The sequence below is a fragment of the Polyodon spathula genome, chromosome 1, assembly GCF_017654505.1.
Source record: "Polyodon spathula isolate WHYD16114869_AA chromosome 1, ASM1765450v1, whole genome shotgun sequence".
NCBI lineage: Eukaryota > Metazoa > Chordata > Actinopteri > Acipenseriformes > Polyodontidae > Polyodon > Polyodon spathula.
Window position 1 is genome coordinate 109643917 of NC_054534.1, and position 24327 is coordinate 109668243.

Consider the following 24327-nt stretch of genomic DNA (forward strand, 5'->3'; position numbering starts at 1 on the left):
TCTAAACGTTACTCTGCAGCTCGACACAACCTACTCACTGCTGACTCGGGTACAATAACACAGAGGCAAGAAACGAGACGCACACGCAGAGCGCCGTGCAGCGCGCTGGCCGTGCGTGTGAGCGGGTAGGCGAGCCACGGCCAGACCTGCGAATCACGAAAGCGCAGATTCTAGTTGCCACTCTCGGCGACCAATGCCTTCATCAATTAGCAGTCCTGAGGGAGGAGAGACCGCATTTGGAGTTGTTGATTGGACGGCGTTGTTTGAGCGGCGGCCGCTCTGGCCAGTGAGAGCCTGTGAAGGGAGCAGGGCAGTGAGTTTTCGGTGGGTGTCGGGTTGGTTTGTTTGTTTTTAGTTTGCAGCTCAAGTGGCAGGGTTTGGTGCAGCATTAGCTGCTGTTTACGCGGAGGATTCTGATTTTATTTTGGGCTGGCGGTTGGTATCTTCGCGGTTCTTTTTTTAGGTGAGTTTGCATTTGTTTAGGTTGTCAATGAGAAGGCGGAGGAGAGAGCACGGAGACATTTTGTAGGACAGCTACAGTTTATAAAAAATATGATCCCACCAGACCAGACTTGCTACGCGAAACATAACATTTTAATGAATGACAAGAAACACTGGCATGCATATATTTCGCTTGGGTTGCTCCGCTATGGACAGTCGGGGCTGGATTGAACAGCGTGTGTGTGAGACATTTATTTACAGCCACGCGTGTGTTTGCGAGACCCAACTTGTGATGGTGGAGGCATGTGTAAGTGAATAACGCTGACGACCACATGACCTCCGTGTATTCAACAGAGAAAACGGAATCGTACACAGTAAATGCACACGTATAGTTAATCACGTTTTAGTTATGTGAGTTCAGACACACACACACACACATAATTACGCATCCATGTAGGGTTGTCATAGAGCTGGTTGTGCAAACAATTTCTGTTTTATATGTTTGTTTGTTTTTTTTCTTAAAATGGTTTGTAACGCTATTGTCCTTTAACTTTTTTGTGAGTGCCTCTGAAAAAATATTCTTTCAGACGTCTGTATTTACAGGGACTGTATTACTTTGTAACAGCGAGGCCCTGTGTGTGGTGTGTGCGTGAATGGCGGCATGGTCATTTTGTTCTGTCACGTTTTATAGGTTAACAGTTTAAAGGACACGTAACCTTGTGTAAATACTCATTTCGGTGGTACTGTACGCGCTGCACAGTTTCAGGGTTTCGAGTGAGCGACGTGTCCTTCTGGTGTTCGTGGCGTGGACCATACAACCCACAGCTCGTCTTACACGTGTGGGTGACTTCATTTGAATTCTCCCAACTTTATGAAAAGACAGCGTGAAATTTGGCTGTCATCTAGTATTTTGTCACAAAGAGGCCTCTTGTGGAAATTACACAACTCCGACACGTTTTAATTGACCACCTTGTTTGAACAGTAGACGGTATAACTTGATAACGCAGTAAGTACAGTGTATTTACTTAACCCCTTAGTAACACAGGTAATTGAGAGTCGCTTTTTTTGTTTTGTTTGAGAGACTCGATTATCGCGTGGAGGAAACGGATAGTTTGGGTGACCAGATGCAACCTATCTAAATGTTAAATCGTGTTTCTGCATCTCATTGCAAAAATGTTAGCCGCATGTATATTTGTGGGACGCATGCCCCATTCTATCTAAATGGTTACATTATGGTCTGTTAGTACGTGCAGAAAACGTAAACTACCGCGGGGCTGGTTGAGAGGCCAAATTAAATTATAACGTGGGAAACGTTACATTTGTTTACATTTTCTGATATTTTATAATATACTTTAAATGCATTTCTAGTCTGTTTTATAACACTTTTTTTTTTTTTTTTTTTTTTTTTAAACATTGGTTTTAGTGATGACCGAGGGGAATTAAGGATGATTACGTATTGTGTTACAGGAATTACTTCTTTCCCACTGTAAAGTATTTAGAAATATGTACTAGAGATTTAACAGTTAATCTTGTATCGGTGAATCATGACTGTACTTTCTTTAAATGATGTATCGCATCAAGAGCTATGTATGTGATCTTGGACCAGAACTCAATGTGTCTCACTTCAGTTGACCAAGTGGTTCTCGAATGAAGAATAAGTGTTATTTCATAGTTGGTATGGATGCATGTGACAGGGATAGGACCCTGCGCACCCCACAGAAGCAGTGTCTAAACCACAATGCAAAAGAGCAGAGATTTATAGCTTTTAATGTCATCTCACCGACAGAATCCGTAACGGCAGTGTATTACACATTACCCGTTAGGCACACTTTCCAGAAATGTAATTTGAATCTTAAGCTGCCATCATTAAGTAAGCAGTCGACCCTATTGTGCACCCTGTAAGTAGCCCACCATTACCATCACGTGCATTGTGGTGTATATGTTCTAAATGGATTAATTTAGCCAATTCAGTCTCTATCCAGGCCCTGAAGTAGTTCATTATCTCAATACCTGTTAAACCCGGAATGGGATTGGACACTGCAGCTGTACAGTATGGTCTGGCAAAACGAAGGACTGGGAATAATTAAGTAAAAGCCATTGTTTAGTTAGACACCAGCTTTTGATATCGGTCATTGTAGGGAATTTGTGTCTTGTGAACTGGTCCTGTGTTTGTGTATCCTGGCCTGTCATGTGTGCACCCTACCAGGTAATGCACATGGAACTACTATTTTCTTGTTATGGGAGAAATGTTTTGGTCGCAGGTGTATAAAGAGCCTTGGATTCTGCAATAGTGGAAGTAAAGGTATTTGTACAACAACAGGATTCATAAATGTCAAGAGGCTGCAACACGTGGCATGCTGGGACAGTAATTGGACAGCACTGCTGTATTGTCAGTTGTCACCCCACTCTCCTTTCTCTTTTTGAATCCTCCTCTAAAGTGGTCCTGTGCTTCACGTAACAGCCCCTGTTTCACACTATGAAACACACAGCGCAAAAGAAGCATGATGACTTTGAGAGTTTTTATAAAAATGTATTTTAACAGTACCTTATACCTCTTCTCCACTGGCACGTCCGACCCGTGAGGGCTCGGTACGGTACGGGTGCTTCTCCACTGGCACATCTGACTCGAGGGCTCGGTACAGTACGGTACGGGTGCTTCTCCACTGGCACATCCGACTCGTGAGGGCTCGGTACGGTACGGGTGCTTCTCCACTGGCACATCCGACTCGTGAGGGCTCGGTACGGTACGGGTGCTTCTCCACTGGCACATCCGACTCGTGAGGGCTCGGTACGGTACGGGTGCTTCTCCACTGGCACATCCGACTCGTGAGGGCTCGGTACGGTACGGGTGCTTCTCCACTGGCACATCTGACTCGAGGGCTCGGTACAGTACGGGTACGGGTGCTTCTCCACTGGCACACCTGACTCGTGAGGGCTCGGTACGGTACGGGTACGGGTGCTTCTCCACTGGCACAACCGACCCGTGAGGGCTGAGAACAGTGCGGGTGCTTCTCCACTGGCACACCTGACCCTTGAAGGCTCGTTATGGTACGAGCCGAGGCAGGGCTGGGTTAAGGCTTTCCGTAATTACGCAGCATCAATGTGATGAGAGAACAATACAGCCTTGGGACGCTGAAGAAGTGCAGGCTCTAGTTTCTCTGTGGACAGAGATCTGGAGTCGTGCGTCAGAAATAAAGTTTCTACTGAATTTCTGATGATTTGAAGCAATTGGACATAAACCTGGGTACGGTACACATCACAACATACTCAAACACAATTCTACCACATTTCCCATCCTTGACCTTTATTATGTTAATGTAAAGAAGAAAAAATGCAGAAAACAATTCTAAACTTATTTACAAATATAGTCAAAGTACTGTACAGCTGTACCATGCATACAACTACGACTCTCGTGTCTTTTTTGTTTTTTTAAAGCACTCAAACAAATATATAGATAGATATTTTTTTTAACCGTTCTTTTCCCTCTTTAACAGGAGTAACTGAACGTTATTAAGTCGATATAATCGGTACAATTTGTGGATTTTATAAAGAAATTCTAAATATATTTACAAGATATAGCAACACAAGATACAGCTGTACTGTTGGTCTATTCATTTTTGAACACGGCACTGTGGGAACTCTGTACGGTCCCGGTATGGCTAAATAATTCAATGTGAATCTAAAGTTAAACCATTTCAGTGACAGTCAGCAGGATTTAGAACAATCTGTAAAACTTGAAGCCTTGTACTGGCACCATATTACCACAGCCTGCTCGAAATGTCTGAACCCAGAAGATCTCATGGTAACAGGCAATGTTTTGCACAATTAACCTGGCTGTTTTAAATAATCCTCTTTCTGTTTGTGAGAGAGATATCACGGTATTGAGTTGATTTATCCATTTATTTTCCTTTTATTCTTCTGTATTGTACATTGTCTAATTGTATTTTTTCTAATTGTAGGTAGCGGTGGCCGATCAACATAAAATATATCCTGACATTTTAGATGTTCTGGAATGAGAAGTACTTTAAAAAGCTGCTTTTCTATAATGCTACAGGCCTGTGTAAATCAATAGTAAGTTACTTACTCTTTCACCATGGACTGTATAGAACAAAGTACGTTTAACATACAGCAACAGAAACGTTGGGCAAGTAAATTCATATTCAATGTTAAAAGTAAATGTATTTTTAATATAGCTAGTGTAACGAGGTGCACTCTGCAAGTGACAGCGAATTGACACAAGGCACTTTACTGCAACAAAATAGTAATACCAGTTAAACATACTCTAAATAACAGACAGGGACGTTCACACTGTTAATAAAATAAGGGCAGTTACTTACCAATACTAATACTAGAGTTGCTCTGGCTACTTTATTAAAGAGTATGATTATTTTCAGATGTTAACATTGCCAATTTTTTGTCATTATCATCCTGTAAGGTGATGTATAGTACATAACTATACATATGCACCAAAGAAAAGTGTTCCTTTTGTGGTCATGTCATAACAATATGTACCCAGGTGCTTGTCAGAGATACTGGGGGTTCATGTATAGAGGCTGTACACCTTTAAGAAAGGCATGATGGGATATCTGGTGCTATAACAGTGCTTTTATTTAATATCGAAAATATCAGAACGAACATTGCAATTTTTAAACTTGTTTTTACTGAACATTAAACGGTAACATGTAGTCAAAAGAGCTGCCTGTGTTACAGTGCATGTTGTGAGATCAGGACTTGACCGATGCTGAGCATAGGAGCTGCAGCATGCTGTTTCCATGTTACAGCTGGACACAGTCACCAGTTCCACTGTTGCAGGGGCCTTGATGCTCGTTGCACTTGATGCTCGTTGCTGTTGATGCTCTTGCCTAGCTATGAGCAGTCCTGAAATAAAGCTACTTCATTGCTGTAAGAGTACTTTGCAAGCAGACCGCTACTAGTCTAACACATGCTTAAACCACCCAACAGTGCACCAGAATGCACCATTAGAATGTATATATGTGTATCTGTGTGTCAATCAATCTATCTCTATCTGTCTCTAATAGATATAGAATAATAGAAGGGCTTCAGTGAGTTACAGGAGAATAATTCCATCTAGGGTATCTGTGACATCCGTTCATGGAGATGTTATTTATATTTGTTAGAGAACTTGAGTAATAAATTAGTGCTCAAGTAATTCTAATTGTTTAGAGTACTCTTACTCTAACCCAGGGGTCTCCAACCCTTGTCCTGGAGAGCTACTGTGGGTGCTGGTTTTCGTTTCAACCAATCTTTGTTAGTTAATTGAACCAATTATTGGCTTAATTAGTCGAGATTAACGGGTGTTCCAGATCTTTAGCCATTGATGATGTAAAGACGCCTATGAAACCTTCTGGATAGGGTCTCTCCAGGATTGGAGACCCCTGCTCTAACCCACCCCTAGTTTTACAACAGTCACACAAAAATAACACTTTGCATTTGTACTAGTAAAAACACTTCTGTAGAAAAAAAGATATAATGTGTCATTTAACTTTTATAGCCACGTACTGTCAAACATTGCGTATTATAACTTCGACCTATACTGTCTACAGTAGAAGAGAAACGTAGCCTACACAACGTCTACAACTTTTGTTGTAGTTTAAAAATACAGCACAACTTAAATTGTTCACTTAATAAAAAAGTCATAAAAATATTAAATTTCCGGTTTCCAAAATTCAGTCAAACGTTTTTTTTTACTTAACAAAAAACAGGACAGTAATCAATTCCTGCTTCAAAGTGCCACCGAATACACCCGCAAGCAAGATAAACAACAATTACAAAAAGTCATTTAAATACATTGTATTATTGTTATTATTGTTATTTTGTTGTTGTTATCATTTAACTTTAAACCCTCAGTGTTATTTAGGATTTAACCTACATTATGTATTTTTGTTTATTTGATTTTATTTTTTTAAGCATCAGAATGATATTCTACTCAGTTCATGGTTGGATGTAATGCAGCATCAAGCCTGTTTTGCTGCACACAACTCACCATCCTGTTCCGAACACCGCATGTTTCCTGCAGGTCGATCACACGTTACAAAGCACTGCAAGAAAATGACACTGTCTGTGTTCTTGTGTCATTAGTAAGCGCGCCTGACCAAACATTACATTCTGTGCTGGCAGGAAGTCAGTCATGAATATCGGTGTGCGTTATTGGCTGCAATAGCAAAAACTGCTGATTTAATCGATTGGTTTTTTTCTTATATTGTTGCCATGCCATGCCATGCTACAGCCATGCTACAGGTTATCAGTGCACCCCTACTTGTAATGCTCAAATCTGGATGGGTTTCATATTTAAGAAGGCTGTTAGCCTTTCCAGCCTTTTTCACTAATCGTCTGTGAAGGTGTTTCCTGTAGAATGTGCTCTGTGGGGGTGAGGACTAGCTTCCTGAGCTGTAACAAAGCCTAGAGATATACGACTCAAGTCACAAAGGCAACGCACCAGTGACAAGCAGGCTTGGAGGGGACAAGGCCCTCCCTTCCTGGAATGCAGCTGTAGCGATGACATGCTGCATTTGCACTTTTTCTGTTTGCACTGTGTGGTTAGAGTTTTCTTTAACTGTTCCTTTTATTTTTTGTAAAGGTCACCCCACATCCAAGCCTGTGATTTGTTTCTGTCCTCCTGGGCTGCCAGCAGTAGAAGCGTGTGAAACATTCTGGGGTCAGTTCTGACAGAGGGGTTCAGCAGTGACAATGAGCAGTGAGTATATCTGTACCGCCTTTTCATTTTCTCCTTTTAGTTTAGGGACCCCATGCATCGTTTTTTCAGAACGCAAAAGAAACATGTAACAGCAACCAGGATAGATGGGGGATTGGGGGATTGGGGGGGACGACAAAAAACGGGGAACACAAGAATAGTTGTTTACAAGTCCATCGTAACAAAGTCTGCTCTCTCCAGAACTTATTTTCTGTTTCTATTCACAAATATTAAGGCATCCACATTCTCCAGTTTCAAAGAATGGAGTTTGCTCACAAGCATCCCTGCTTTGCTGAACATGCGCTCGCTCGGGACCGATGTTGCAGGGATACTTGACATGCTCTTTGCCAAGGCTGCTAGGTTGGGAAAGCGTGTCTGCTTATTTTTCCACCAAATCAGGGGATCATCACTGATGTGTAATCGGTTGCTGGAAATTAAGCGGATTCCTCTGGCTATCGGCTGGCCAGTCAGTTTCCTGCAAGCTTCACTGACGGTTGCAAGAGTGATGTCATTAAAGCCGGAAAATGATAAAAACTGAATCGTACCTTAATCTGACGGGTTAAATGTGTTGAAGACTGACACTATGGGATTCTATACTAAAGTAATACAAAAATGACTACAAAAGGATTTAGAAGTGAGTAGTTTTTCGAGATTTACAATTACACTGTAAATTTACAGTATAATCGTACGTCTCGAGAAACTACTCGCTTCTGAATCTTTTGTAGTCATTTTTGTATTACTTTAGTATAACTACATGTTAATTTGGATTCATATGTTGTTTTTTTCTGACTTTATGTGAACGAAACGACACAAAAGCTCCCTTTTTCTCATTGGAAATAGTGATATTTTGAAATATCACTGTCCTGGTCACAAAAGCAAAGTTTGTGGGGAATAATAGCCATTTTCTATACTTTTGAGGCACAAGCAATTAGGAAATAACACTTACTACCCAGGAACAAAAAAAAAAAAAAAAAATTGTTACACGGTGTAATACAGGGCAGATTCACACCTGCAGTATTGCTCATGATAATACAGGACAGATTCACACCTGCAGTATTGCTCATGATAATACAGGACAGATTCACACCTGCAGTATTGCTCATGATAATACAGGACACATTCACACCTGCAATATTCCTAATGATAATACAGGACACATTCACACCTGCAATATTCCTAATGATAATACAGGACACATTCACACCTGCAATATTCCTCATGATAATACAGGACAGATTCACACCTGCAGTATTGCTCATGATAATACAGGACACATTCACACCTGCAATATTCCTCATGATAATACAGGACAGATTCACACCTGCAGTATTGCTCATGATAATACACCTGCAATATTCCTAATGATAATACAGGATACAGCACATTCACACCTGCAATATTCCTAATGATAATACAGGACAGATTCACACCTGCAGTATTGCTCATGATAATACAGGACACATTCACACCTGCAATATTCCTAATGATAATACAGGACACATTCACACCTGCAATATTCCTAATGATAATACAGGACACATTCACACCTGCAATATTCCTAATGATAATACAGGACAGATTCACACCTGCAGTATTCCCCATGATAATACAGGACAGATTCACACCTGCAGTATTCCTCATGATAATACAGGACACATTCACACCTGCAGTATTCCTCATGATAATACAGGACAGATTCACACCTGCAATATTCCTAATGATAATACAGGACACATTCACACCTGCAATATTCCTCATGATAATACAGGACAGATTCACACCTGCAATATTCCTCATGATAATACAGGACAGATTCACACCTGCAGTATTGCTCATGATAATACAGGACACATTCACACCTGCAGTATTCCTCATGATAATACAGGACACATTCACACCTGCAATATTCCTAATGATAATACAGGACAGCATTCACACCTGCAATATTCCTCATGATAATACAGGACACATTCACACCTGCAATATTCCTAATGATAATACAGGACACATTCACACCTGCAATATTCCTCATGATAATACAGGACAGATTCACACCTGCAATATTCCTCATGATAATACAGGACACATTCACACCTGCAATATTCCTCATGATAATACAGGACAGATTCACACCTGCAGTATTCCCCATGATAATACAGGACAGATTCACACCTGCAATATTCCTCATGATAATACAGGACACATTCACACCTGCGGTATGCCTCATGATAATACAGGACACATTCACACCTGCGATACAGTGCTCCCTCGCTGTAAGGCTCTCTATTTATAATGTGCCTCGTATGTAACGCTCCCCTAATTCCCTATACTAATGATTCATGCAATATTTCTACAGGAAATACAGTACCGGTGTTCAAACTGTAAACAACTTCTCGGTCTAACTTCCATTTCTGACTCTCCCTTTTGATACAGTATCTGAACTGAAGAACAGCTGCGCTGGCACTTCAACACAGACATCTTATTCAGCATTAATTTTATAACTAAATAAATATTAGGACTATTGCTTGGTTATCTTTCCTAATGTATGAGGAGCCGCAGCTTTCTCTGGGAGACGAGACGCTTCAGCCCCACTCCGGCAGCTGAACCTGGGGCAAGCCCATTCCCTCTTCCCCTCGCCTGACCAGATTCCCTTCTCGCACTTGGTTTGCTTGTCTGTTACTTCAAACTGAACTGAAATCATTAAAATGATCCACGAGTAGGAATGTTGGTGCTTTTATGCATGGTTAATTCACAGAAATTTACATTTTTGCTTCACTATACATGTGTTATAGAGAAGGAGATATTTTAGTGTGTTGTGTCCCGCGGCGCCCCCCCCCCCGTTTATAACACTCTTCTGTTGCAACGCTCATATTCTGTGTCTTTAGAGACCCGCGTTCTAGCGAGGGAGCTCTGTATTCCTCATGTGAACTGAACACAGGCCAGATTCATACCTGCCTTTTTTAACTCTACTTTCTCAAGTCCAATCCAGTGTTTTTGTTTTTACAGTGCTTTTCCCAATGGCCATCTGGCAGATGTAATTGCATCACAGCTTGCTGTTTCTTTGTGCCTTGTACAGGCGTAACGATTGTCATAGCAGCCACTGGACACGCATCTCTCTTGATAAATCTGAATAAAGATGAACCGCACAGTAGCTTCTGAAGTACCAGAACTGACAACTGCTATCCTTTCAGCGTGCATACAGTAATTGCATGCTGTGTCCGATCAGTACCGTCTCCAGGATCGATCCTGAGACCCTGTTCTGTGTGATTGATTCCCCCCCCCCTCCTTGTCTGACATCTACACGCTGGGACTGTGCCGTTCTTGTGAAAGAAGGATCTCTTGGTAAAATCCAGCTGCTTTTTTTTTTTTTGTTTTGTTTTCTTTGTATGTAGGTGTGAGGTGGGTGTAATTCTGTCTGCTTTTATTCTGATTTCACCAAGGGTGGGGTACCGTTCATTGTGAATTTTCTTAAAATAGTAATAATAATAATAATAATAATAATAATACATTTAAAAGACTTTCTTTTTTAAATCAACCAATACTTCTGACACTGCATTGAGTAGCCAGATCTGGCCAATGTGCAGTTGTCTGTGGGTGTTGGTGTTAAGTTTAACTTCTTAAGCATTTAAACTTAATTTAAATTGAACAAATTGTACTAATCAGAAAAGCCATCCTAAGAATCATTATTTATAAGTACTTTAACATGCATCTGTGTATAAGTCTGTGTTTAATTTTACATGGAAAATGCTCTGAAGAAATGCTGAATATTAAGAGAGAAATAAATAAATAAAGGTCATGTTGCACTGTAGGCTGGCTTAAGAAAATGTGACTATCTGGAGTTGCTGAACTGCGTGTATGCCTTGGTCACCTGATCATTAACTGCCAAAGTAAAGTTTGATGTTTGTGTGCGATGGGAGGGAGAATACCATACCATAAATGTATTCATACCAACAATTATAAATCTCACCCTGCCCAATGGTAATTTGATTGTCGGTCACAGCTTCTTTTATTGTTTTGTATGTTTTTTTGAATGCGTTCCCCGTACAGATGGTTTTTAATAGATACCCTCTACTCAAACCTGTTCAAACGGTCACCATTTGCCTTTTGATACAACGACAATCGGGGAGAGATTCCTAGAGTTCCCCTCCTGTCCCCACCTTTATTCTCCCTCCCCATGTGTTATCATCCGTTTCTCCTGATCTCCGGGTGGTCTGTCTCAGAGTGTGTGTTTTTTAAAGCTGGTTGTTTCTGTGGTGTGCAGATCCGTCGAAGATGAACGGTCCCAACGTAGCGAAGCTGACAGGGAGCAGCGCTCCGGGGAAGGAGGAGCCGGCAGCCAACAGACACGGGGAGGGCGATGCCAACCCGTTTGCAGACTACATGTGGATGGAGAACGAGGAGGAGTACAACCGACAGGTGAGCAGCTGATCACACACAAGTATACAGGGCTGGCTCTAATGAAACCCTGTATGTGCAGAACGCAGGATAACCTAACTGCGAAGCCTGATTAACCTTGTGATATAACAGAAACCAGGAGTGGAGATAAGAATCCCATTGTATAGCAGTTTGATTCATTCCCAGTTTCACTCTGAGATTTAAGACGACACACCTGCTCTTGTTATCTAGACAATATGGCTGATCAAGCTTGTAGCAAAACCTGGACTGGGTGAAACTGTTATGCAGTATGAGTCTTATTGCCATTCCTGTCATTGTGTGACAGTACCAATGTTTAACACGAAGTGTGCTGGATTCAGCACTCCCAAGCTGGCTGGATAAGCCACAGCATGTGTACCTATAAGCCACATTTCTAAATATTTAACCAGGACAGGGTCCAGGCCTAGCCCTACATTACAGAGAAATGGTGGCCCAATTACTGTGACCCTTGCTTTTAACACCAGCTATTGTTAGCAGAGTCAGGGGGTGTATGGAAGTGCATTGCTGTGACTCTTGCTTTTAACACCAGCTATTGTTAGCAGAGTCAGGGGGTTTATGGAAGCGCTTCATTTTTATTTTCCGTGCTTGATTCTGCCAAAGTTGCTGAAGTAATCGATTTAGTGTTTTTAATTTGACCAGTTGCATTTTAAACCGTGCATCTCAAAATGCAACATAGGTGACTTTGGGTTGGGGTCAATTCCTTTTTTTCAATTCCTGTTTAAAATCACAATCCCAACACATCACCGAGCATTACAATCAGCAGTGTTCTGTTAAAATGAGCTTTTCACAGTGACAACACCTTGCTGTTTGTTAGTGAATTACATTGGCTTCAAATAAACAGTTGAACAATTGTCAAATGTCAATTCCAGTTCCTTTTGATTTTAAACGGAATTGAGCCTTGCCCTGACTTGCACACACTCTGTACTTCGACACTCTTGTAAGAGTGCAGCCCATTTCATTGTCATTGCAGGGCAGTTTCTTCAAACACTGCATGCAGTGTACGGCACTCCACACTTGTTTCTAAATATTGGAAATACATTCGCCACACTGATGCCAACATTTTCTTTCATCGTGTACAAACTGCACTCTGCTCTTGTTCCAAATCCCTTGCCCTACAAACAGATTACTCAGGGTCTAAACTGCATGGGTTGACCTCTCTTCACAAAAGACCCTGCACACCACCGAGTAACATCTCGTATATCTCTTCACAAGAGAGCCTCTGCACACCACCGAGTAACATCTCGTATATCTCTTCACAAGAGACCCTGCACACCACCGAGTAACATCTCGTATATCTCTTCACAAGAGAGACTCTGCACACCACCGAGTAACATCTCGTATATCTCTTCACAAGAGAGACCCTCCACACCACCGAGTAACATCTCGTATATCTCTTCACAAGAGAGACCCTGCACACCACCGAGTAACATCTCGTATATCTCTTCACAAGAGACCCTCCACACCACCGAGTAACATCTCGTATATCTCTTCACAAGAGACCCTCCACACCACCGAGTAACATCTCGTATATCTCTTCACAAGAGACCCTCCACACCACCGAGTAACATCTCGTATATCTCTTCACAAGAGACCCTCCACACCACCGAGTAACATCTCGTATATCTCTTCACAAGAGACCCTCTCCACACCACCGAGTAACATCTCGTATATCTCTTCACAAGAGAGACCCTCCACACCACTGAGTAACATCTCGTATATCTCTTCACAAGAGAGACCCTCCACACCACCGAGTAACATCTCGTATATCTCTTCACAAGAGAGACCCTGCACACCACCGAGTAACATCTCGTATATCTCTTCACAAGAGAGACCCTGCACACCACCGAGTAACATCTCGTATATCTCTTCACAAGAGACCCTGCACACCACCGAGTAACATCTCGTATATCTCTTCACAAGAGAGACCCTGCACACCACCGAGTAACATCTCGTATATCTCTTCACAAGAGAGACTCTGCACACCACCGAGTAACATCTCGTATATCTCTTCACAAGAGACCCTCCACACCACCGAGTAACATCTCGTATATCTCTTCACAAGAGAGACCCTCCACACCACCGAGTAACATCTCGTATATCTCTTCACAAGAGACCCTCCACACCACTGAGTAACATCTCGTATATCTCTTCACAAGAGAGACCCTCCACACCACCGAGTAACATCTCGTATATCTCTTCACAAGAGAGACTCTCCACACCACCGAGTAACATCTCGTATATCTCTTCACAAGAGAGACTCTCCACACCACTGAGTAACATCTCGTATATCTCTTCACAAGAGAGACCCTCCACACCACCGAGTAACATCTCGTATATCTCTTCACAAGAGAGACTCTGCACACCACCGAGTAACATCTCGTATATCTCTTCACAAGAGAGACCCTGCACACCACCGAGTAACATCTCGTATATCTCTTCACAAGAGACCCTGCCACACCACCGAGTAACATCTCGTATATCTCTTCACAAGAGAGACCTGCACACCACCGAGTAACATCTCGTATATCTCTTCACAAGAGAGACCCTGCACACCACCGAGTAACATCTCGTATATCTCTTCACAAGAGAGACCCTCCACACCACCGAGTAACATCTCGTATATCTCTTCACAAGAGAGACCCTGCACACCACTGAGTAACATCTCGTATATCTCTTCACAAGAGAGACTCTGCACACCACCGAGTAACATCTCGTATATCTCTTCACAAGAGAGACCCTGCACACCACCGAGTAACATCTCGTATATCTCTTCACAAGAGAGACCCTGCACACCACCGAGTAACATCTCGTATATCTCTTCACAAGAGAGACTCTGCACACCACCGAGTAACATCTCGTATATCTCTTCACAAGAGAGACCCTCCACACCACTGAGTAACATCTCGTATATCTCTTCACAAGAGAGCCTCTGCACACCACCGAGTAACATCTCGTATATCTCTACACAAGAGACCCTCCACACCACCGAGTAACATCTCGTATATCTCTTCACAAGAGAGACTCTGCACACCACCGAGTAACATCTCGTATATCTCTTCACAAGAGACCCTCCACACCACTGAGTAACATCTCGTATATCTCTTCACAAGAGACCCTCCACACCACCGAGTAACATCTCGTATATCTCTTCACAAGAGACCCTCCACACCACCGAGTAACATCTCGTATATCTCTTCACAAGAGAGACCCTGCACACCACCGAGTAACATCTCGTATATCTCTTCACAAGAGAGACTCTGCACACCACCGAGTAACATCTCGTATATCTCTTCACAAGAGAGACCCTCCACACCACCGAGTAACATCTCGTATATCTCTTCACAAGAGACCCTCCACACCACCGAGTAACATCTCGTATATCTCTTCACAAGAGAGACCCTGCACACCACTGAGTAACATCTCGTATATCTCTTCACAAGAGAGACCCTCCACACCACTGAGTAACATCTCGTATATCTCTTCACAAGAGAGACCCTCCACACCACCGAGTAACATCTCGTATATCTCTTCACAAGAGACCCTGCACACCACCGAGTAACATCTCGTATATCTCTTCACAAGAGACCCTCCACACCACCGAGTAACATCTCGTATATCTCTTCACAAGAGAGACCCTCCACACCACCGAGTAACATCTCGTATATCTCTTCACAAGAGAGACCCTCCACACCACCGAGTAACATCTCGTATATCTCTTCACAAGAGAGACCCTCCACACCACCGAGTAACATCTCGTATATCTCTTCACAAGAGAGACTCTGCACACCACCGAGTAACATCTCGTATATCTCTTCACAAGAGACCCTCCACACCACTGAGTAACATCTCGTATATCTCTTCACAAGAGACCCTCCACACCACCGAGTAACATCTCGTATATCTCTTCACAAGAGAGACTCTGCACACCACCGAGTAACATCTCGTATATCTCTTCACAAGAGAGACCCTCCACACCACCGAGTAACATCTCGTATATCTCTTCACAAGAGAGACTCTGCACACCACCGAGTAACATCTCGTATATCTCTTCACAAGAGAGACCCTCCACACCACCGAGTAACATCTCGTATATCTCTTCACAAGAGAGACCCTCCACACCACCGAGTAACATCTCGTATATCTCTTCACAAGAGAGACCCTCCACACCACCGAGTAACATCTCGTATATCTCTTCACAAGAGAGACCCTCCACACCACCGAGTAACATCTCGTATATCTCTTCACAAGAGACCCTCCACACCACCGAGTAACATCTCGTATATCTCTTCACAAGAGAGACTCTGCACACCACCGAGTAACATCTCGTATATCTCTTCACAAGAGACCCTCCACACCACCGAGTAACATCTCGTATATCTCTTCACAAGAGACCCTCCACACCACTGAGTAACATCTCGTATATCTCTTCACAAGAGACCCTCCACACCACCGAGTAACATCTCGTATATCTCTTCACAAGAGAGACCCTCCACACCACTGAGTAACATCTCGTATATCTCTTCACAAGAGAGACTCTGCACACCACCGAGTAACATCTCGTATATCTCTTCACAAGAGAGACTCTGCACACCACCGAGTAACATCTCGTATATCTCTTCACAAGAGAGACCCTGCACACCACTGAGTAACATCTCGTATATCTCTTCACAAGAGACCCTCCACACCACTGAGTAACATCTCGTATATCTCTTCACAAGAGAGACCCTCCACACCACCGAGTAACATCTCGTATATCTCTTCACAAGAGAGACCCTGCACACCACCGAGTAACATCTCGTATATCTCTTCACAAGAGACCCTCCACACCACCGAGTAACATCTCGTATATCTCTTCACAAGAGACCCTCCACACCACTGAGTAACATCTCGTATATCTCTTCACAAGAGAGACCCTCCACACCACCGAGTAACATCTCGTATATCTCTTCACAAGAGAGACTCTGCACACCACCGAGTAACATCTCGTATATCTCTTCACAAGAGAGACTCTGCACACCACCGAGTAACATCTCGTATATCTCTTCACAAGAGAGACTCTGCACACCACCGAGTAACATCTCGTATATCTCTTCACAAGAGACCCTCCACACCACCGAGTAACATCTCGTATATCTCTTCACAAGAGAGACCCTGCACACCACTGAGTAACATCTCGTATATCTCTTCACAAGAGAGACCCTCCACACCACTGAGTAACATCTCGTATATCTCTTCACAAGAGACCCTCCACACCACCGAGTAACATCTCTTTGCCCCCTCTGTAGAGCTAAATTCTCTGCCTGGCATCACAACGTTTCAAAGGGTTTGATCTGAAAGTGCGTTTGTAGAAATAAGGAATTAAAACAACAACATGTTTGTTAATGTTCTTTTTCCTTTGTGCATCTGTGTTCTGAACTCTGTTGTAGATTTCAACAAAAATATTTTTACAGTACAGCAACTGGGTACCCTATTTTCCTTAAGCACAAGTCGGAATAGAATCAAAGCTAGATAGACATGCTTGTAATAATATAGCCTCCCATATGACATTACCCCTTTCTTCTTAACCTAACAAAAGACAATTGCATACTGATGCAAGTTTTACAAGCCTCCTATCAACCAATAATATTACTGATCACATGGGGCCCACTTTTATAAGTTAACACAACTTCAGAACATCCAAAGGTGTTTCTCTCACAAGGCAATAAAACTATAGTTGAAAGGGGAAGAAGAAAGATGGAATCAGCTTTTTGCCTATTTCCTTTTGAAGTTAAAACTGTGGGACAGGATGTTTAGCCAAAGGTGTCATTTCCCTAAAACACTGAATACAGTGCAATCCCCTTTTAAGTTGTCATAACATTTAGGAACACTAAAACTTCTCTGCTGTCTGGCTGCTTCACTTAATATTAAACCCACATTGTCTTCAGATTAGCTGAGTGTATGAAATCTAGCTCATTTTTAAACTTTCCGGTTTCTCTAAAGTATGTTTATCCAACATTGACCCTAGCAGGTAAGTAACTCGAACAGGAAGCACAGTCTGTGACTCTGTGTGCATTCTGGCCTTGATCTGGTGTAACTTTGCAGGGACTCCTGTTACAAACAGTTATTGTATAGAAACAGTCATTCACATACTGTGAGTGTTGGAGTCATATAGCAGGCTTCAGAGGTTCTGACCATTAGTTTTGGACTACTTTATTCTCCATTTGACATGGTAGCTAATGGGCTTCAGTGAACCCTGCCAACGGAACAGCCGGTATCAAGCGGTGGTCGGAATAGTTATCAAGTTTCAGTCTTCCCAGCGACAGCGAGTGGAAGCGACAGCGAGTGGGAGAAGTACAGGCGTGGAAAAGTACAGAGCAGTTTCGAAGCAGAAAGGAGAAATTGCATCTTGAATTGCTTTAATCGGAAAACAGAGGACATTGGGGAAACACAGCCGCGTGTGTTTTTCTGATAACAAACAAGCTGAAACTCGGAGCAGCTGATTCAAATTCAGCGCCGTTCTGAGACACGGGCGAGGGGAGGAGCCAACAGCACAGCAGAACAACGCAGTTAAACGAGGCAGTCTTCCCAGCGACAGCGAGTGGAAGCGACAGCGAGTGGGAGAAGTACAGCGTGGAAAAGTACAGAGCAGTTTCGAAGCAGAAAGGAGAAATTGCATCTTGAATTGCTTTAATCGGAAAACAGAGGACATTGGGGAAACACAGCCGCGCGTGTGTTTTTCTGATAACAAACAAGCTGAAACTCGGAGCAGCTGATTCAAATTCAGCGCCGTTCTGAGACACGGGCGAGGGGAGGAGCCGACAGCACAGCAGAACAACGCAGTTAAACGAGGCAGTCTTCCCAGCGACAGCGAGTGGAAGCGACAGCGAGTGGGAGAAGTACAGGCGTGGAAAAGTACAGAGCAGTTTCGAAGCAGTTTGAAAGCAGGTTGACGGCTGCAGAAGAAACTAAACTTCAAAAAAAAAAAAAAAAACCCTCAACATGGTCTTCAAGCCAGTAATCTGTGACACCTGCTTGATGTGGGAAATCCGAGAAAACCCAGCGGAGCTAAACCAAGTGTGCGTAAAGTGCCGCGCGATCCAGGATTTGCATAAACTAGTAAGCATGCTAGAAATGGAGCTGGAAGAAGTGAGACAGCAACAAGATCTTGAGGAACTGGCACACCCACAATTCATGGAAGTCTGCATCACCCCTAACAGACTGAAAGCCACCAGGGAGATAGAAGGTCAGAACAGCTGGGTTCAGGTAGGCAGAAGCAGGGAAAAAAAGAAACTTCGTCAAACACAACCACCAGAAATCAAAACAACCAACAGATTTGAGTCACTTCAGAATTGTGATGAGCAGAACCAACAACAAGAGAATGAAAGGAACAACATCCAGGACCCCATTGACAGTGGTGACCAGACAGCAAAAAGAAGGGAGGTCATGATTGTTGGGGACTCCATATTGAGAAACACAGCAAGTTCAGTTCGCAGTTTGGACCCCCTTACTACAACAGTGTGCTGCCTTCCGGGAGCCTCGGTCAAGCACATCACTGAGAACGTGGACAGGCTCCTAGAACGAACAGGAGACGACCCGGTAGTAGTCGTCCACATCGGTACAAACAACATTGGAAGAGACAGACCAAAATCCCTGCAAAACAAATTCAGAGAGCTAGGAAGGAAATTAAAAGAGAAAACCAAAACTGTGGTATTTTCTGGTATACTACCCGCACCTTGCAAAGGACCATATGGACAGCTGGAAATAATAAATCAAAACCAATGGTTGAAGACGTGGTGCACACGGGAAGGCTTCACCTATCTTGATCATTGGACCACTTTCTACAACGAGGACTATCTGTATAGACGGGACGGACTGCACTTAAATAACAAGGGAACTAGTCTACTTGGAGAAAAGATCCTCGAGCAGGTTCGGAAGCATTTAAACTAGAAAGGAAGGGGGGAGAAATCAACAAAAAAACAGAAGGGAGACCGCATCAAAACAAGAACAACAACTCAGGTAAGACAACCATTAAATGTATTTATCTAAATGCTAGAAGTATCAGAAACAAAATTCTAGAACTTGAAGCTACTGCACTAACAGGTAACTATGATGTGATAGGTGTTACAGAAACGTGGTTATCTGAGAGTGATGGGGACGAATATAATATTTGTGGGTATACACTGTATAGGAAAGACAGGCAGGACAGAAGAGGAGGAGGGGTAGCGCTATACATAAGAAACAGTCTTGAAGCCCAGGTGTTAAACCTGGACAAAGAAAATAAAACCGAATCAATATGGGTCAGAATAACAGACAAAAATTCAAAAGGCATAATAATAGGAGCATGCTATAGACCGCCAGATTCAGACGGTGAGCAAAATAATCTGTTATACAATGACATTAGAAATGTGTGTAGCAAAGGAGAAGCCATACTAATGGGGGATTTCAACTTCCCCCAAATAAAATGGGAAAACCCGGTGGGTAGCGCGAAGGATGAAATAGAAATGGTGGAAATGACAAATGACTGCTTCCTAACACAATTTGTGAAGGCACCCACTAGAGGGGAGGCATGCCTTGATTTAGTCTTTTCAAATAACGAAGATAGAATAACTAAAACAGAGGTCAGAGAACCACTGGCAAACTCAGACCACAACATGGTCTCATTTGAAGTGTTTTTTAAAACCTCAAAAGTAATGACTAAAGCTAAGGTTTACAATTTTAGAAAAGCAAACTATGAAGGCATGAAACAGAGACTAACAGAAGTAGATTGGAGTAAAATAGAGAAAACACCCACAGAAGAAGGATGGTTGTTCTTCAAAAATGTAGTACTAGAGGCGCAAAACAATTATATCCCTAAAGTAGACAAATCTAAATGTAAAACTAAATTGCCAAAATGGTTTAATAGATCAATTAAAAAAAATATTCAGCGAAAAAAGGCACTTTACAGAGCATTAAAAAAGGACCAAAAAGAAAGTACACAGAAAGAGTACACAGAACTGCAAACGCAAGTCAAAAAGGAAGTTAGAAAGGCCAAGAGAGAAATAGAAATGAACATTGCTAAGGGAGCTAAAACCAATTCCAAAATGTTTTTCCAATATTACAACAGCAAGAGAACATTCAAAGAGGAGATTAAATGTTTAAGAGATACAAATGGCAAAATCGTAGAGGAAGAAAAAAAAATAGCAAATATGTTAAATGATTACTTTTCACAAGTTTTTACAAAGGAAGATACTGACAACATGCCCCACATGTCATCCAGTTCCTATCCAGTTTTAAATAACTTTAGCATAACTGAGGCAGAAGTGTTAAAGGGACTAGGAGCTCTTAAAATAAACAAATCCCCTGGGCCGGATGAGATCCTCCCAGTAGTACTCAAAGAAATGAAAGAAGTAATTTACAAACCGCTAACCAAGATCATGCAGCAGTCTCTTGACACAGGGGTGGTACCGACAGACTGGAAAATTGCAAACGTAATACCGATCCACAAAAAGGGAAACAAAACTGAACCAGGTAACTACAGACCAGTAAGCCTGACTTCTATTATATGCAAACTTATGGAAACTATAATAAGATCCAAAATGGAAAATTACCTATATGGTAACAGGGTACTGGGAGACAGTCAACATGGTTTTAGGAAAGGGAGATCGTGCCTAACTAACTTGCTTGATTTTTTTTTGAGGATGCAACATCGATAATGGATAATTGCAAAGCATATGACATGGTTTATTTAGATTTCCAGAAAGCTTTTGACAAAGTCCCGCACAAAAGATTAATTCTCAAACTGAACGCAGTTGGGATTCAGGGAAACACATGTACATGGATTAGGGAGTGGTTAACATGTAGAAAACAGAAAGTACTGATTAGAGGAAAAACCTCAGAATGGAGTGTGGTAACCAGCGGTGTACCACAGGGATCAGTATTAGGTCCTCTGCTATTCCTAATCTACATTAATGATTTAGATTCTGGTATAGTAAGCAAACTTGTTAAATTTGCAGACGACACAAAAGTAGGAGGAGTGGCAAACACTGTTGCAGCAGCAAAGGTCATTCAAAATGATCTAGACAAGATTCAGAACTGGGCAGACACATGGCAAATGACATTTAATAGAGAAAAGTGTAAGGTACTGCACGCAGGAAATAAAAATGTACATTATAAATATCATATGGGAGATACTGAAATTGGAGAAGGAATCTATGAAAAAGACCTAGGAGTTTTTGTTGACTCAGAAATGTCTTCATCTAGACAATGTGGGGAAGCTATAAAAAAAGGCTAACAAGATGCTCGGATACATTGTGAAAAGTGTTGAATTTAAATCAAGGGAAGTAATGTTAAAACTGTACAATGCACTAGTAAGACCTCATCTTGAATATTGTGTGCAGTTCTGGTCACCTCGCTATAAAAAAGATATTGCTGCTCTAGAAAGAGTGCAAAGAAGAGCGACCAGAATTATTCCGGGCTTAAAAGGCATGTCATATGCAGACAGGCTAAAAGAATTGAATCTGTTCAGTCTTGAACAAAGAAGACTACGTGGCGACCTAATTCAAGCATTCAAAATTCTAAAAGGTATTGACAGTGTCGACCCAAGGGACTTTTTCAGCCTGAAAAAAGAAACAAGGACCAGGGGTCACAAATGGAGTTTAGAAAAAGGGGCATTCAGAACAGAAAATAGGAGACACTTTTTTACACAGAGAATTGTGAGGGTCTGGAATCAACTCCCCAGTAATGTTGTTGAAGCTGACACCCTGGGATCCTTCAAGAAGCTGCTTGATGAGATTTTGGGATCAATAAGCTACTAACAACCAAACGAGCAAGATGGGCCGAATGGCCTCCTCTCGTTTGTAAACTTTCTTATGTTCTATCATGCTTGTTTCTATTAAAGGATACTACAGAGTCGCTGTTAATACCAAACCTGTGTAGATCTGGATTGACACAGCTGAACTGAACAGATATAATATTTCTCCTTTTTAAAAGGATACATAAATAATTACCATGCAGGGCAAAAGCGTGAGGGCATGTTTGTCGTATTTGTGTTCAAAGTCTACCTCTACTCGTGTTGAGTGTGCTTCTTGTGTGTGTGTGTGTCTCTGCACTGCTGTAAGCGTGCTTTGACTGTGTCTCTGCACTGCTGTAAGCGTGCTTTGACTGTGTCTCTGCACTGCTGTAAGCGTGCTCTGTGTGTGTGTCTGCACTGCTGTAAGCGTGCTCTGTGTGTGTATGCTGTAAGCGTGCTCTGTGTGTGTGTCTGCACTGCTGTAAGCGTTCTCTGTGTGTGTGTCTGCACTGCTGTAAGCGTGCTCTGTGTGTGGGGTTGTGGGGATAGATGCGGTTGCAGTACTGTAACTCCTTTGTCCACTCTGCAGGTGGAAGAGGAGCTGCTGGAGCAGGAGTTCTTGGAACGCTGTTTCCAGGAGATGCTGGATGAGGAGGATCAGGATTGGTTCATTCCGTCGCGGGACCTCCCCTCGGGGGTGGGGCCGCTCCAGCAGCAGCTCAACGGGCTCACAGTCAACGACAACAACAACGCCGACGAGATTGCGGTGAGTGGCTGGCGCAGAGACTTTCGGGGTGCTTGCTCCCTGCTCCTGTCCTTCTCCAGAAAAACACCATGTTCTCCCTCACCTGTTCTTATATTTAACGCTTTGCCCATGTGCATTCGTTACTTTGTGCGATTTAGGCTTTATTTTAATTTATTACTTGCATCCTAACCTCTCTACTATTTGCAACCACGTTTTTGGAAGCTTTGCCCAGCATGGAACCAATCAACAGAACCTAAACCATTGAATCCTTGCATCCTCCCACCTTGAGATGCTTGTGAATTGTGCTGTACCTGGATTACTATAGAAATGAACTGTGCTGTACTGGGATTACCGTAGAAATGAACTGTGCTGTACCCCAGGATTACTGTCAAAATGAACTGTACTGTATGGGATAAGAATCCCCCCCCCCACTAAATTAAAAAATTGTTGGTTTAGAACTAAATGCATCTGAAACTGATATTAAAAATAATCGCTAGTTTTGAGTTACGAATCGCAAAAACACTCCTGACTAGTTTTAAAAACTGTGTTTTTTTTTCCTGCTTTGTCTTTTTACAGCGGAAGAGCAGTTTAAACCCAGAGGCAAAGGAGTTTGTGCCGGGAGTGAAGTACTGAAAAGAGACTCTGTCCGATGCCACGTCAGACACGCTGCTCTCACTCGGGACTGTGAATCGAGGGAAATTTATTATATAAGCTTTTTTTTTTTTTTTTTTTTTTTTTTTTTTTTTTTTTTTTTTGATGGAGGGGCAGTATTCTTAAATACTGTAGTTACTTTCAAAAAACAAAAAGATGCAATTTACACACAGACTATAAATGCTTTTTATGGACAGCGAGTGAATAATGATGCATCATGGGGAAACGCTGGATGACTGCAGTCCAGTAGTGTGCAACCTCTAAGGATAATCGGATCATTTTTCTTTTTCTGGGGGGGGGGGGGGTGGATTTACAGGAAATCTGTGATTTAAATGTCAATCCTAAACTTGGAGTTGAATTGGTTTAAAAAGAATAAAAAATAGTTTGTAGAAAGGTACTTCTTGGTGCTCTCTCTCTCTCACACACTTTGAATTGCAGTTGCAGGAGATAGCATTAAGCCCTGGGTGTGTTCGTTTGGTCTCGCTGGAGGAGACAGCGATCCACTTTGACACAATCAGTCAGAGGTATTCAACACATTTCCCGCAGCGCACTTTTTCAGTTTGCTGCAATGTCATTGGTGCTGAAGCTGATTTATAT

At 42.3% G+C, this 24327-nt stretch overlaps 1 protein-coding gene across 6 annotated transcripts; it reads left to right on the forward strand.

The window, feature by feature from the left end:
* Positions 1-320: 320 nt before the first annotated feature.
* On the forward strand, positions 321-24127 carry paip2b (poly(A) binding protein interacting protein 2B). Of its 6 annotated transcripts, none has more exons than XM_041246665.1 (6): positions 321-463; positions 7040-7156; positions 10380-10495; positions 11415-11569; positions 22924-23100; positions 23656-24127. In XM_041246665.1, exons 4-6 carry the CDS (start codon positions 11426-11428, stop codon positions 23710-23712), a joined length of 378 nt encoding a protein of 125 aa, XP_041102599.1. In that variant the 5' UTR covers positions 321-463; positions 7040-7156; positions 10380-10495; positions 11415-11425; the 3' UTR covers positions 23713-24127. The 6 variants fall into 6 exon arrangements, with proteins under 6 accessions (XP_041102599.1, XP_041102652.1, XP_041102421.1 ...); XM_041246487.1 differs by lacking the exon at positions 10380-10495 and adding an exon at positions 4401-4512 and having other exon boundaries at positions 322-463; XM_041246552.1 differs by lacking the exons at positions 321-463; positions 10380-10495 and adding exons at positions 1232-1447; positions 4401-4512.
* The last annotated feature ends 200 nt before the right edge of the window (positions 24128-24327 follow it).